General features: G+C 40.2%; 1 protein-coding gene across 1 annotated transcript in view; it reads left to right on the top strand.

Annotated features, from left to right (window-relative positions):
* Window positions 1–16,384, top strand: part of LOC124259120 (structural maintenance of chromosomes protein 3-like) — a 54,020-nt gene that overhangs the window by 18,234 nt on the left and 19,402 nt on the right. The window contains exons 12-17 of the mRNA XM_046693216.1: window positions 2,344–2,465; window positions 3,475–3,619; window positions 4,557–4,625; window positions 5,935–6,038; window positions 7,380–7,479; window positions 15,955–16,115. Coding sequence (XP_046549172.1) covers window positions 2,344–2,465; window positions 3,475–3,619; window positions 4,557–4,625; window positions 5,935–6,038; window positions 7,380–7,479; window positions 15,955–16,115 — 701 coding nt within the window. The remainder of the gene's footprint in view (window positions 1–2,343; window positions 2,466–3,474; window positions 3,620–4,556; window positions 4,626–5,934; window positions 6,039–7,379; window positions 7,480–15,954; window positions 16,116–16,384) is intronic.

Consider the following 16,384-nt stretch of genomic DNA (forward strand, 5'->3'; position numbering starts at 1 on the left):
TGCCTTATGTTTTGATTGCTTATGGGTTAGAACTACTTCACTTAGTTTTATACTAAGACACAGAGATACTACCGCCTCGGTGGTTGGATGAATCTGGAGCTCGATTCTGTATCAGATGTGGAAGGGTTCGACATTTCACGTTTCCTGACCTCTACTTTTCGAAGCAATTATGTCAGTGAAGTCTGTCACTCCCGAATTCCAGTGGATTTCGTTGCGTTCCGACTCCAAAGTTGCCAGGCTCATCCTTTGACTAAGCTTATGTAAAGGAGTGAGGGTCCATTTGATGTTGACTGGAACTGAACGTTAAAACTGCGAGTTTTCCGAGTTGCGCTTCTCTTTCACCCGCCCCTGGTCGGTGTCTGTGGGGGCTTTCTCGAAGCAGCTGCTAGCCTGATTATTGTCTATGACTTTAATTTACAGGGGTACCTTGAAATTCGTGGCGAAGTGACATCCTTTCTCGCTGAGCTGCGTCCTTCTTCGGAGGTTGCGGCCGAACACATCGCTCGGGAGCACCCATCTCCCTGGGAGATGTTGGTTTTAGTAAGCCAAGGAGTTCAGAGGAACTCGTCACAAGCATAGGAGTTGCGCTAGTCGTAACAGGCCTCCCTTGTGCATCGCTATCTACGGTTGTTTCCAGTCTACACAGTTCTACTGTTCGCACTGACAAGACACAGGGTATCTGCATCCAACCAACCGTGGGATAAGTGCATACCGTGAGATTGGATAAGTTAAAAATTTGGAAATTTTAAATATAAATTGTATATTTATATACTTATCCTATCTCTCGCGACGAATTCCTGCCCATCCTCCCCGCTATGCAGATTCTCCAAGATTGATATTCCAGTGGCTCCAAGAATGAGAATGATGATTCAAAGATAGTCACGTGGTAGCTAGTGGTGCATGCCGCATGCTTTGCATGACAACTAGGAAGCTGTCTTATAATGAGGGTAGCATGGAGTGCCTGGGCGGATGGACAAGAGAGGTCAAGGGAAAAAATGTTTACATCGTTCCACTCAGTGTCGAATCAAGAGAGAGAAGTGCATACCGTGAGATAGGATAAGTATATAAATATACAATTTATATTTAAAATTTCCAAAATTCAGAGGACCATGGATGGCCCATTTGTTTTTGGTGCTGCAATTTGCCATGCAGAGTTATGCCCCCTTGGGCCTGCCTGAAACCTTTGGTTGGGGTCTGAATCCCTATTTGCTCTGGTTTTGTTTCTTGGTTTATCAGCAATTTATACCAGTGTTTGTGGATTTCAGCATATTGCATCAGGCCTGGCTATTCCCCCTAGATGATTATGTAATACTGTTGTTTAATAAGGGGCGTTTGGGTAGCCTAGTGGTTAAAGTGTTCGCTCATCACGCTGAAGACCATAATGTGTGAGGCCATTTCTGGTGTCCCCGCCGTGTTATTACCAGAATATTGCTAAAAGTGGCGTAAAACCATACTCACTCACTTTCCCCCTCAAGAACCCAGCTCACTATTGGGTCCCTACATTCAAAATCTTAGAGTAGTCTTACCCCACTGATCTCAGGACCTCAAGGCCCTTATCAGTTGGTGATTTTGATGAAATGTGAGATCCCAACATGCTTAGATGTAGCAAATACTACTTTTATCCCCCTGGCATGTAATATAGTCGATGCCTCCTCTGTCCGTAATCATTTTGTTTCTGGAGCAAAACTAAAAAAGATGTAGCAAATCTAAAAAAACATTCAGTATTTTTCAACATATATTGGTAGACATATCAAACAGAACCTAAAGTGGTGCCTTTTGCTATTCACAGATTTTTGTCATTTTTAATTTTCCCGGTTTCCATGGAAACGTTTTGGACTTAGTCTCAAAAGGGAGGGGTGGGCTTCGTTTCCGGAGCACTCGAAAACCTTTCAATATCTTTCAACAAAACTTGGCAGATATATGAGGCAGATCCCAAAGTGGTGCCTTTTGCTATTTACAGATTTTAGTCATTTATATTCCCGGTTTCCATGGAAACGTTTTGGACTTAGTCTCAAAAGGGAGGGATGGGCTTCGTTTCCGGAGAATAACTCGAAAACCATCCAGTATCTTACAACAAAACTTGGTACATATATCAAACAGAACTTAGAGTGGTGTCTTTTGCTATTTACAGATTTATGTAATTTTTAATTTTCTTAATTTCCATGGAAACGATTTGGACTTAGTCAAAAAAATCAAGTTGGACTTTAAGTAACTGTCAGATATATTAGTGGGGGTGGGGAGTGATTTGTCAACTTCTGATGACTCTTGTTCCATTTGAGATGCCTAAACCCTTGTGTATTAGTCAGTGACAATTACAATGTTGATTATGTTTTGTTGTTGCAGACCAAGTCGGAGCTGGAGCTGAAGAAGCTGAACGACAAGATCGTGAAGACACAGGAAGCTCTGGAGGCCATTGTACCCCAGTATGAAGGCCAGCGGGATCTGGAGGAACAGGCAGCCAATGAGTAAGTCTCCAGACATTGCCCTCTTATGTGATCTCTTTCGTTGAGGAAGTTACCAGAAATTCATGCTTGTGTGAAGTCTTTCAATGACAATGTCAAGGCCAGTTGTGAAAAGTCTGTGAATATACACACTATCTAACGAAAGAACTGTGGTATTGCCTTGTTCAGAGTTTACGTCAGTAGAAACTCTGGTTTCAGTACCATACCTTGGGTGCTATTACAGGTTACACAAAACCAAATGTTTCCCCATAGATTTCTATGGTAATGTTTAAGCAGCAGTTACATGTATATGTTTGCATAGCCTGGCCTTAAAGCTGCAATAGAAATAGTCTAAAACACAAATGTGGCTAGCTTAGCTTGTTCCTTTTATGAGTACAAGAAGCTTAATATGCCAGTCCTGGTTTTGCAATTAAAGTCACCTGCTTGAAAATATTTGTGGTCATATTTAGCATGTCATGTTAAGAATGAACTAAATATTGAAAACTGGGTCAGTTTGTTTACTGAATGGATATTCATTAACAAAGCATAAAAATCTTACACAATATCATCCATTTATAGCTGCTAGATTTCTCAATAGACACTCATTATTCTCCATGGTAGAACCTACAACATTTCCTTTAAGGATGCTGAGAGAATCAAAAGTCTCTCCCCACCCCTCATGACTTAGTGAGTGAGTGAGTTTAGTTTTACACTGCACTCAGCAATATTCCAGCTATATGGCGGCGATCTGTAAATAATCTGGACCAGACAATCCAGTGATCAACAGCATGAGCATCAATCTATGCAATTGGAGATACGATGACATATGTCAACCAAGTCAGCGAGCCTGACCACCCGATCCCATTAGTCGCGTTTTACGACAAGCATGGGTTACTGAAGATCAATTCTAACCCGGATCTTCACAGGTCCCTCATATCTTAGGCTTGTGTGGGGCTATATGTATGGGTTCAAGTAGATAGTGCTCAATTGTAATGTTTCAAGTTGTGATGACTTTAGATGTTTTGTGTGCCAGGCTGTCTCTAGCTGAGCAGAGGAGGAAGGAACTGTATGCCAAGCAGGGGCGTGGCAACCAGTTCACATCGCGGGAGGACAGAGACACTTGGATCAAGAAGGAGTTGAAGTCCCTCAACAAGGCAATCAGGGACAAGGAGGAGCAGGTCAGCTTCAAGCTAGCCACACTTTAGTGCAGTGGTGACAGCATAACATCACTGCCATGTGCTTATATGCATATCATGTGACCAGACTTTTCCCATGTTTGTAAAGAAACTAATCAGAATAAACATATATAAATCTGAAATGGAAAATGTAAGACGTGACGAATCATCACATGATGGCTGGGTGGGAGAGTGCTAACTGGCACCAAATTAGAAGATAAACATCATGTGTTGGCTAATTTCCGGCTGTTATGGAGTATTTGAAGCACGGGAATATTTCATTTGAAACCTCCGGCTTACACGTCGGTTCCAAATGAATTCCCTTGTTTCAAAATACTCAATAACATTTATTGAAATTGGCCAAAGTAAACATGGTCCACACACGTTTTTGTGTTTGCACTCATTGACACAAAAGTAATGGGTACCAAAAGGTCCACACATGTTTTTGTGTTTCAGCAACTAATATGATCATTGAACTTTGCCCACAATATGACAGCTGACGACATAACAATACAATGGTGTGAGTGATGTTTGTATGGATTAATATTCAGCGATTTTGCGGGAATCGAATACCATTTGATCATGTTTTCCAACCAATCAGATTAAAGAACACAGTGATTTTTGGTTAACAATGTACAGTGGATTTATGTAATTATGTAACAACTGGTTAACGAACTTGGACTTGAAAATGATATAAGAACCTGCAGAGCTAGATAAACTGCGTAATTACAAAAAAGTGCAAATTTAGTCGCCCTGATTGTTTTTTCATACAGTCGTGCATGAAGAAATATGTTAACCCAATTGTCTTTAAAAGGAGTATTGTTCAGAAACTTTTTGAGTTTGTGTTAGACATCAAGACCAAAACCAACTTGTGGACATGAGTTAATCTTGCATCAAGAAGGGAATGATTTGTTTTATATTTTAAAATTGTGTTTTGTAGATTAAAAGATTGACAGATGATTCTGGGAAAGATGAACAAAGACGCCAGGAGCTCATGACGAAGATTGAGGTCAGTATTTTAACTTGTTGTTGATGTTTGAATCATCATGAAGTTTGTTGTTTTGTTTGTTGTTTAACGCAGCACTCAGCAGTATTCCAGCTATATGGCAGTTGTCTGTAAATAATTGAGTCTGGACCAGACAGTCCAGTGATCAACAACATGAGCATCAATCTGTGCAGATAGCATACAATGACATGTGTTAGTTTCCTCTTACAATAAGCATTGGTGAAGTTTGTTGATTAACAGGACAGTTTACATTGCTGGCTTTCCCAACACTACAAGTCTGAAACAGGGGGATGCCATGTTAGCGACTGACCATTTGTTGGTCTGAGAGTGTAGAGTTGGGAATTTTATTTAGAAAAATATTCATGGTCCTGTAATTACTTGCAATATTGTAGTTTTTTATCCCCCGCAACGCGCTTTGAAGGGTATTAAAATGGACTCCGCAACCGTGCGTGCGTGCGTCTGTCCGTCCATCCGTGCACATTTGTCTTTTCCGGAGCAGAACTCTAAAACCATTCAATATTTCTTCACCAAACTTGGCACATAGATAGATCTGGTGGTGTACTGGTGCCTTTTGGTACTTTTGGAATTCTGAATAAAACATTTTTGGCGTTTCCATGGCAACAAGTTCGACTTAGAATGAAATTAGTGGTAGTGCTCTTTTCCGGAGCAGAACTCTAAAACCGTTTACTATTTCTTCACCAAATTTGGCACATAGATAGATCTGGTGGTATACTGGTGCCTTTGGTAGTTTTGGAATTCTGAATAAAAATATTTTTGGCGCTTCCATGGCAACAAGTTCGACTTGGAAATTGGTGGTAGTGCTCTTTTCCTCGAGCAGAACTCTAAAACCGTTCAATATTTCTTCACCAAACTTGGCACATAGATAGATCTGGTGGTGTACTGGTGCCTTTTGGTAGTTTTGAATAAAATATTTTGGTGTTTTCATGGCAACAAGTTCGACTTTGACTGAAATTGGTGGTAGTACTCTTTTCCGAGCAGAACTCTAAAACCGTTTACTATTTCTTCACCAAATTTGGCACATAGATAGATCTGGTGGTATACTGGTGCCTTTTGGTAGTTTTGAATTTCTGAATAAAAATATTTTTGGCGTTTCCATGGCAACAAGTTCGACTTAGACTGGAATTGATGGGTGTGCTCCTTTCTGGAGCAGAACTTTAATAACCTTTCAATACTCTCCTTCCACTTTTCTATATACACACCTAAATATTTGACATAATCATAACTCGTAGACATAATCATGAAGAGTATTTTGCCATTGCGGGGGATATTGATGACTTTGTCTTGTTCCCAGGGCAATGAGAGCAAGAGCGAGCACTTCAAGAGCATGCAGGATCGAGACAACAAGGATTATCAGGAGAAGAAGAAAGAGAAGGATAACCTGCAGAATGAGAGGAGGTGAGGATACTTACTACACTAGACAACGATACACTCAAGTATTGCTCTGCAAGGCGTGTTGTTCTAATGGCATATTACAAATATTCTTCCAGGCTGTCCTAGTTGTCCAGTGTCATATTACATTGCCTACCACATGTTTGGAATCCTTGAAACACAGGATTAAATTCTGATTTCAAAATGTCATGGCACTTTTCTAAATCAGTTGGGAATCTGGATTAAGATTTCTATAGAATGTGGATGTATTGAACAGTTTATTTGCCCTCTGCTAATTTTCTATGGTATGCCCAATCAGCATGGCCTGTAAGTCAATCAAATATCCTCCTAGTAGTGACTCTTACTATCAACATCTAGGTACATTAATACATAATCCACCACCAAGCCTGACCATCCCATCCATCTGACTGCCTATGACAAGCAGGAGTTAATGGGAATCTGTAACCACACAAATTCCGAACAGGACACAATCCTTTTTAAGTGTGCATCATAACCTGGGACGTCTTCAGTGGAAGCCAACTCAATCAATCATGCAGATGTCATCTAACGTAGTACACATGCTTTCAGTTTCATCACGTTTCCATTGAAAATGCCCGTGAACATCCGGGTTAGAATTGGTCTTCAGCAACCCATGCTTGTCGTAAGAGGCCGCTAATGGGATCGGGTGGTCAGACCGCTGACTTGGTTGACACATGTCATCGGTTCCCAGTTGCATAGATTGATGCTCATGCTGTTGATCACTGGATTGTCTGGTCCAGACTCGATTATTTGCAGACCGCCACCATATAGCTGGAATATTGCTGAGTACGGCATAAAACTAAACTCACTCACACTCCATTGAAAATGTGGCAGATTCAATCATTATGATGCACTCTTTATGAGGATTGTGTGTAGTCTAGAATTGGTGTGGCTATTTCTATTAACAGTGTGTTCAATGTTTCCTTATCCTGACTCATGCTAAATGCTTGTCTCCTTCTTCTTGCGAATGATAGTGGAACACTTGAAATCCCTTGAAGTTCCCTTCTAAAGAGCGGACGTATATTCATCACTCACCCACGAGTAGTCTCCCTTGCCTCCTTTGACGCCCTGTTTGGTCACATGACCAGCCATGTTTGTCACTCTCTCCTTCTTCTCCCTTGAGGACGGTTGTGAGAGCACCTGGGTCCCTATATGGCACTTTTCATTTTCTATTTTGGACCTTTTACATCTAAATGGCAGCTATATACAGTTTTTGGATTGTATATTATCGAATGTTTTGATATTATGTCTGATTTATACGTTGTTTGCCATGTTTTTCATCTGGTTTACAATTGATGAAAACTTGTACTGACATGGTGTATGTTTCAGTGCACTGTGGCGACAAGAGAACTCCCTCCAGCAGACGCTCCAGTCCGGCCGAGAAGAGCTTAGTAAGAAAGAACAGGGTCTCCGATCTCTCACCGGCAAGGTAACATACAGTCACAGCTTCAAATTCATTATCATACATTCATGCACCTAATTTTGAGGTCAACATCGTTTTCAGAATTTCATCATATTTAACAAAGTGACATTAATGAAATGAGTGTAATATGATGATGACATTCTTGAATTAATCATGAAAGTGCCTTGTCTAATAGCACTAATATTGGTATACTACTCACACTTTGCTAAGGGTGGCAAAAATTCCCAACTTTACTTAAACATTGATTTATTATTTGAAATTGTATCCATTTAAAACTAGATAAATAATGATATGGAAACCCTCTTTAGGCAAACAGTTTACTTTAATATAACCTTATGCACTTCATACATGAATAACCATAAAAATGGTTTTCATGGCACCAATCAACCATTTTGCAAATCATGGAACGAGTCATTGACAAGTACACAACACCTGTCAATAGCAGGTATGGGATCCACAAGATGCAGTGACATACTGAAACCTAGGATCCATGCTTACAATAAGCTCAGATATTTAAACCAAATTAGACCTCACATCATAGTTTTCTGTTTAAAGAAGGGTGGGCTTCTGCTTCCGAGCATAACTCAAGAACCGCTCAATATTTTTCAACAAAACTTGGTAGATATATCAAACAGATCCTAAAGTGGTGCCTTTTGCATTTTTGCACAGATTTTTGGCATTTTTATTTTTCCCGGTTTCCATGGAAACATTTTGAACTTAGTCTCAAAAAGTAAGGATTGCTTTCGCTTCCGGAGCATAACTCAAGAACCATTGAATATTTTTCAACAAAAGTTGGTAGATATATCAAACAGATCCTAAAGTTGTGCCTTTTGCTATTTGCAGATTTTGGTATTTTATTTTTCCCGGTTTCCATGGAAACGATTCGACTTAATCCTAAAAGTGAGGGGTGGGCTTTCGCTTCCCGAGCACAACTCAAAACCTCTCTATATCTTTCAGCAAAACTTGGCAGATATGTGAGGCAGATATTGAAGTGATGCCTTTGCTATTTGCAGATATTTGTGATTTATTATTTTCTCGGTTTCCATGGAAATGATTCAACTTAGTCTCAAAAAGGAAGGGATGGGTTTTGTTTCCGAGCACAACGCTAAAACTTCTTAATATCTTTCAGCAAAACTTTGGCAGATATGTGAGGCAGATCCCAAAGTGGTGCCTTTTGCCATTTGCAGATTTTGTCATTTATTTTTCATGATTTCCATGGAAACGATTTGCACTTAGTCTAAAATCAAGCTGGACTTTAAGTAACTGTCAGATGATTTGTTCTCTTCAAAGATGTGGGGGTCGGGGATATGTCATCTTCTGATGACTCTTTGTTATTTTTCCTGGTTTCCATGGAAAGGCTTGGGACTTGGTCTCAAATAGGAGAGATTGGTTTCAGCTAATATTTTTCAACAAAACTTGATAGATATATCAAACAGAACCTTAAGTGGTGTTTGCAGATTTTTGGCATTTCTATTTTTCTTGGTTTCCATGGAAACGATTTGGACTTAGTCACAAAAAGTGAGGATGGGCTTTCGCTTCGAGCACAACTCTCGAAACTTCTTAATATCTTTCAGCAAAACTTGGCAGATATGTGAGGCAGATCCCAAAGTGGTGCCTCTTTTGCTATTTGCAGACTTTTCGCGGATTATTATTTTCTCAGCTTCCATGGAAACGATTCGGACTTAGTCTCAAAAGGGAGGGCGGGCTTCTTTCGAGGCATAACTCAAGAACCGCTCTTGCCAGTATTTTTCAACAGAACTTGGTAGATATATCAAACAGAACCTTAAGTGGTGCCTTTTGCTATTTGCAGATTTTGGGCATTTTTATTTTCCCCGGTTTCCATGGAAACGATTCGACTAAGTCTCAAATTGAGGGGTAGGTTTCATATTATGAGCACAACTCAAAAACTTCTTAATATCTTTCAGCAAAACTTCTGGCAGATATGTGAGGCAGATCCCAAAGTGGTGCCTTTGCAATTTTTACAGATTTTGTCTTTTTATTTTCTAGGTTTCCATGGAAACGAAGTTAGACTTAGTTTCAAAAGGGAGGGGTGGATTTCGCTTTCAAAACTTCTTAATATCTTTCAGTAAAACTTGCAATTTATGTGAGGCAGATCTTGAAGTGGTGCCTTTGCTATTTGCAGATTTTGTCATTTATGTTTTTCATCATTTCCATGGAAACGATTTGCACTTAGTCTAAAATCAAGCTGGACTTTAAGTAACTGTCAGATGATTTGTTCTTTCAAAGATATGGGGGCCGGGGGGATATGTCATCTTCTGATGACTCTTGTTTATTCTGCTGCTGATCCGCATTTAATACGCCCTAGTTGTACTGCGCCATGTTCATTTTATTCACGTTGCAGTTGCGGTACTAATTTATCCAATTCTGCCTTTAATAAATAATTACTTTGCGTTTGAGACGCGCAGCAGATAGGTCGCGTATGCAGAGTCTAGCCATGACTGATACACCTGAACCCCTCGCCAGTCTACTGCTGTTGGTCGACTTCCCGCCCCCCGCCTGGTGTTCCGCTAGAGTGGTGGAGAGGCGTGGGACGAGTCCGCCACCTCCAAGAAGCGCCCCTGCTTCCCCAGACATCCCATCGCCGCAGCCGAAGACTAGAGTTTTTCTACTGCATCTCAACGCTAATTCTGAGGGGAAATCAACGGGTTCTACTTGAACTTTCAGCCGAGATTGTTCCTCACCGCAGATTTGGGCCTGTATGATGATCAGCCGATCATCATACCTGATGTACATCAAAAGAATGACCGATGTCGGCAACAGTGATGTCAGCGCGAGATCAACATGCAGCCTGATGTACCAACGCTGATGTTCTATGATCTTCCTGAGGGTCCCGTCATACCAACACTCAACGCGAGACTCGCGACCCCAGGGCAGCCGCCGACCTCTGAGGGGAAATCAACGGTCTACTAGGACTTTCTCAACCGAGATTGTTCCAGCCGCTGAACTGGCCTCTACGATGATCAGCTGATCATCATCCCCGACGCATCGCCACAAGAAGCTTACCGGAGACAGCTACAGTGACATCAGCAGAGATCGCCATGCAGCCTGATGTTCTACTACACTGATCGCCAGACGACTTCCCTGAGGGTCCCCGGGCCATAACATCGCAGAGAGAGGTGGCACCGACTAATTCGCCGCAGACCATCCCAGATGAACTGTTGTGCAAATCATGATCATGATGGAGGGCCACTACAGACTGGGAAGCAGCCAGCCCAAGGCTCCGAGCTCTTCGCTGGAAGGTTCCAACGCGAGACGACACCCCAGAGGCACCCCATCAGCGTAGCAGCCACGACGAAGCCACCTTCGCTGAAGGAAGTCGCAGACCACCTCCACGGCGATACAGGATGTACAGCCTTCGGGCGTGGATAGATCATCACTCTTCTCGCTTCATCCCTAGATGCGACTCAGACCACCAGACTCGCTCACAGAAGCCTTTCGCGAATAAGTCGCTGCTCCTCAGGACCGACGCAGAGGAAGCTTCGCGGGCTTCGCTAAGGACACCTGACTACACGAGAGCTTCGCTAAGCTAATCAACATTCTCCCTCACAGGTCTCCTCGAAGGTCAACCCATAGACGAAGTTCACTAACATCTATCTCCGCTGCTAATCGCTAAGAAAGAACCGCTGCCGACCTCTGCAGACATCACCACGCCGAGATCGTCTTCTACAGGTCACCACACAAGTCTGCATTACAAGTCTACAGTCAGGTCTCCCCGAAGGCCACCCGACATAGAGATAGAAATACACAGTCCACCATCAGAAGAGCATCAACCTCTCATCAGTGATGCTGGATAGAAAATGATGGAGGCATCATTTTCTCAGACGCTGAGATACGATATTGATGGTAAACAACCTAGATCTCTCTTCACCTTCCAAGAGTGGCAACTCGGCGAGACATACCTGATAAAAGGAAGACGAGGCAGACGCCATCACCTTTACCTCCACGACTGATTGCCGCGTAAAAGCACAGTATGTGGACACAGCCTACCATAAAGCCATAATAGTTCAAACGCCAGAGGCGTTATGTTATTGCATTAATAGATCTAGAATGATCAATGAGATTCTTATCACCAGATTTCGCGACACCTACTTCTGAAGATGATAGGATGATCTACTCGGCCTCTACTCTATGCAGAACCAGCAAGAACCACACCCTGTATGAAGCTAACGCCATATATTGATCGGGTTTCTAGACACTTCGCTTAGGAAGTCCCAGGCCACCTCTCCGCTGGCGAGCTAGAGCCTCACCAGTTACAAGGGACGCCACGGAGGAGGTAGGCTTCATCGAATTCCCACATATTGGCTGGAGTGCGGCGTGAAAACAATACACTCACACACTCACCCTGTTGAACACAGAGGTCGTCTCAAGCAAGCCATATATATATATATACTGATCGGCTCTTGATTCAATACCTTCGCTTAAGGTCGCCAAGGCTAAGTGGCTCCAAGTCTACCACACAGGAAATCTAGATTGATACTTCGAGAGCTTTCACAAATCTCCGGGCCCACCGAGTGAATTCTCCTCCGGCTAGTCTCCATATATTAGCCACTCGTCATATATAGCTACTCGCCAGTCCGTTTCAAGACTCGCGATAAGTTGTCTATCAACTGTGGTGCCATATGCCGCCTATAAGCCTACGCTAAGACAATTGCACAGGCTATTTACAACACAAACGCCGCTATATTAATTAATCAACGACGCTGCATAGATCTTCACAGAAATCAACTTTTCCGTGATATAGATTGCTAGAATATGCAATCCCGACTACGATATCGATGGTATCTACATGCGTAATATTACGCAGATCTTGCAGACAAATTCAATATCGAAATTGAACAGCAGCCTTGTTACAGCCAGTATAACTCATAATCGCCAAAGTTTCTGAGAAGAAATATGTACAACAAGTTCAGCTTTAATTTACAATTATGACGATACATTCATGTATACAGTCTACAAGCTGACAACTTGCAAGTTTATTGTACCTTTATATAAGAAAGTCGGAATTATATTCAAACTGAAGTTACTTTCACGACAGCCAGGAAAATAACCTACCCAGCATTAATATTACAGAGCGAGGTATTTCGCTACCGGAGGTTTCGCTAAGGCTTTTAACCCTCAAACACGTGGTCACCGGGTAACTTCGAAGCTACGTGAAGACCGACGATTATGCTAATATCAACGACGCAAGATTTTATACAAGGTTTTTCCTGCTACACCGGTGACATCACAGCGCTGGTATTCTACAGAATCAAAATGCCTTGTTCTGATTGGACCATATGGACAACGACTCCACGCAGAGGTCGATCTTTAGTTCACAGGTCAACACTTACGCTAATAAGTGACAACTATATATCAGTGAACGAAAGCAAGCCTCCTTACAGTCCAGTTAATCTGAACCTTCATGATTGGGCTGCTTTCTTCAGGTTAGAGACCTCCCCTGTCAAGTTAGGACGAGGGCACGGCAGTCAGGCAATTTTACATAAACTTCAACGAGGACAGACACACCTGGTTGTGCACCTACATCGCCAAGGACTTCGCGAGCTAATAACCTAGACGACGGGATACAAGTGGATCTAAATCCACAGCTCCTCAGACTACAGCTGAATTTCATAATCAAGCTACTAACACAACTAGATGGTTAGTAAACCTACTTAAACTTTCTGATTGGAGAATTAAAACGGAAGTTTCACCCTCCAACTTGGGATCTGAATATAGTGTTCCAACACCTCACAAGTGAGGTTTTATGAACACGCCTGGATGACATACTTGGACTTCATGATAATGACATGATTCTATCACGATGGCCAGCAAGAGCACTGTAAATTTATCTCCACCGAACCAAACAGAAGGGAATAATACAACAGATTATTTCTCTATCATCAACTTACGCAGAATGAAATCTCAATGCACTATATCTCCGCTTGATCAGAACTGTCATACTACGCATACAAGACGGATGGACCTAATCCCACCTCTCCATGAGCTTTTAATACTCATGATATTAGAGCTAACTTCTGCATTGATCTACACAATGTTATTTGAAATAATGGAGGGTTTATTTTCTGGAGATCCGATATGGTGGTTGCCAACCATTATCTGAGAGATATCATCACCGAGGACGCCTCAGGTATCCACCAATTCGATCCCATGGTCCTCAAGACAACAGTTGATAGTTCTCGAGAAGATAAGTCAATCTTACAGATTTCTACTTATCTTATAACAGTACTAAATAGCTACATGCTATATATAATTTGCTTAAGTTCTTTTTTATCATCACAGCACTATGATTATTACATCATACAATATATAAGTTAACAACTCTACAGAGTTGGTTATTATATATTTACCTTTTAACTTAATTATATCTTAAGCATAGTAATTATACTCAGATTGTAAAAATATATAAGCTAACAAACTCTACAGAGTTTGGGCTTTATATAGGTAGCTTAAGCTTATTCATATCTTAAGCTCAGTACTATGTTTCATATCATATAAGTATATTAGCTAACAAACTCTAAAGAGTTTTTGCTATTTGGCTTAAGTCTCATCATATCTTAAGCAATATGGTTACATTATAACATGTATTAGCTAACAAACTCTAACGGAGTTTTTTGCTATATGTAACTTAAGCTTATTCATATCTTAAGCTAGTACTATGTTTATATCATATAGGTATTTTAGCTATCAAAACTCTAAAAGAGTTTTTGCTATTATATATTTGGCTTAAGTTTCATCATAATTTAAGCTTTATGGTTACATTATAATTTGTATTAGCTAACAAACTCTACGGAGTTTTGCTATTATATATGTAGCTTAAGTTTCCTTCAAATCTTAAGCTCAATACTATGTTTATATCATATAAGTATATTAGCTAACAAACTCTAATGAGTTTTTTTGCTATTATATATGTAGCTTAAGGTTTCCTTCATAAACTCAATACTAGGTTTATATCATATAAATATTTTAGCTAACAAACTCTAAAGGGTTTTTGCTTATTATACAATTAGCTTAAGTTTCATCATATCTTAAGCAGTATGGTTACATTATAAAATGTATAGCTAACAAAACTCCAATGAGTTTTGCTATTATATATATAGCTTAAGTTTAATTATATCTTAAGCTCAGTACTATGGTTATAACATAAAAGTATATTAGTTAATAAACTCTAAGGAGTTTTTTTTGCTATATACATTTAGCTTAAGTCTAATCTTATCTTAAGCTTAGTACTATGGTTACATTATTAATCTATAAGCCAATAAACTCTACAGAGTTTTGGCTATTATATATGTAGCTTAAGTTAATTATATCTTAAGCACAGTACTATACTCATATTGTAAAAATATATTAGCTAACAAACTCTACAGAGTTTTGCTATTATATATGTAGCTAAAGCTTATTCATATCTAAAGCTCAGCATTATATCTATATCATATAAGTATATTAACTAACAAACTCTAAAGAGTTTTGCTATTATATAATTAGCTTAAGTTTAATCATATCTTAAGCTTAGTACTATGTTTATATCTTAAAGTATTTTAGCTAACAAACTCTAAGGAGTTTATACTAGCATATTAACAAGCTTAAGTCTATTAGTCTTAAGCATTGTATTAATGTTATATATACTTTATCATAATAAGTACTTTGTAATAACCTTGATATGGCAGCTGATAAGTTAGCAGCAGGAATTCATCAGTTCAGTACCTTTATGAAGTTCCCATAGGGTTATTACAATCATCACAGTTCAAATCACTAATTATTAAAATCCAAAGTATTATATATTTCCCACCTCCCTTTCCGTCGGAGTCTACAAGCAAAAAGAGCATGAGTCAGGATAAGGAAAAATATGTAATTTTTAGAGTAAAATTGATATTTTATACTTATCCTGACTCATGAGATAAGCCCTCCCATCCTCCCCACATAACACTTTGGATTTCCCTGTAAATTCAAATGTTGGGCTCAGTATATGAGGAGAGAGTGAGGCACATGGGTGGAGGTGGCGCCCTCGTTCCCGCGCTTGTGGAAGGGAGGTAACTCGTGCTGAGTACTAATTAGTGATTTTACATTGAAGGGAGCTTCAATTAGGGAGATACAAGTGTTCCACTATGTTCGCAAGAAGAAGAAGACAAGCAAAAAGAGCATGAGTCAGGATAAGTATAAAATATCAATTTTACTCTAAAAATTACATTTCTGTTGAATCAATGATTTGATCCTTAGCAAAGTGTGAATAGTATATGTCATGATTTAAACTTTTAGAGAAAGAAATGTTTAATGATGAACTCCCTGTTGAATCAAGCATGAAAGTGCACTGTATCATGCATCCAAAATAGGCCCAGGCTTGATATCCAGGGTTAAAATGTGCTCTTCACGGTTGGTCATGTCTGTGTTAGGTTAGATGGGTCAGATGTTAGTTGTGTTGTTATTATGGTATGTTTCTTCAACCACTTTTCTGTTCTATTCCAGGCCTTGTTGAACGGTATTGACAGTGTCAGCAAGGTGTTGAATCAGTTCCGAGAACAAGGGCGTTACCCTGAGGTTGTGACTGGTTACCATGGCGTTCTCATTGAGACCCTGGAGGCTGAGAAGACTTTCTATACATGTGTAGAGGTCACGGCTGGAACAAGGTAACAGCAGCAAAGTGGCAGTAGATGTGTCAAGAGTGCCTCGAGCTTGATAAACTGTATGGCCAGCAGAGGCCCAGATAAGCTCCGTATCCGGGTAAAATATGCATCGAAAATTTCCAATTACGCATTGAAAAATAATTGTTGCGTACCAATTACGCATTTAAAAATCGCTTGCGTAATGAAAAAGACTGCTATCGATTGCTATGAAGTTGTACTGTCAGTATAGGATGAGTGATTTTTTATGAAATCATTTCCATTATGTTTAAGTT

This window comes from Haliotis rubra, unplaced genomic scaffold, assembly GCF_003918875.1.
Source record: "Haliotis rubra isolate DU_JTF1 unplaced genomic scaffold, ASM391887v1 Scf118, whole genome shotgun sequence".
NCBI classification, from domain to species: domain Eukaryota; kingdom Metazoa; phylum Mollusca; class Gastropoda; order Lepetellida; family Haliotidae; genus Haliotis; species Haliotis rubra.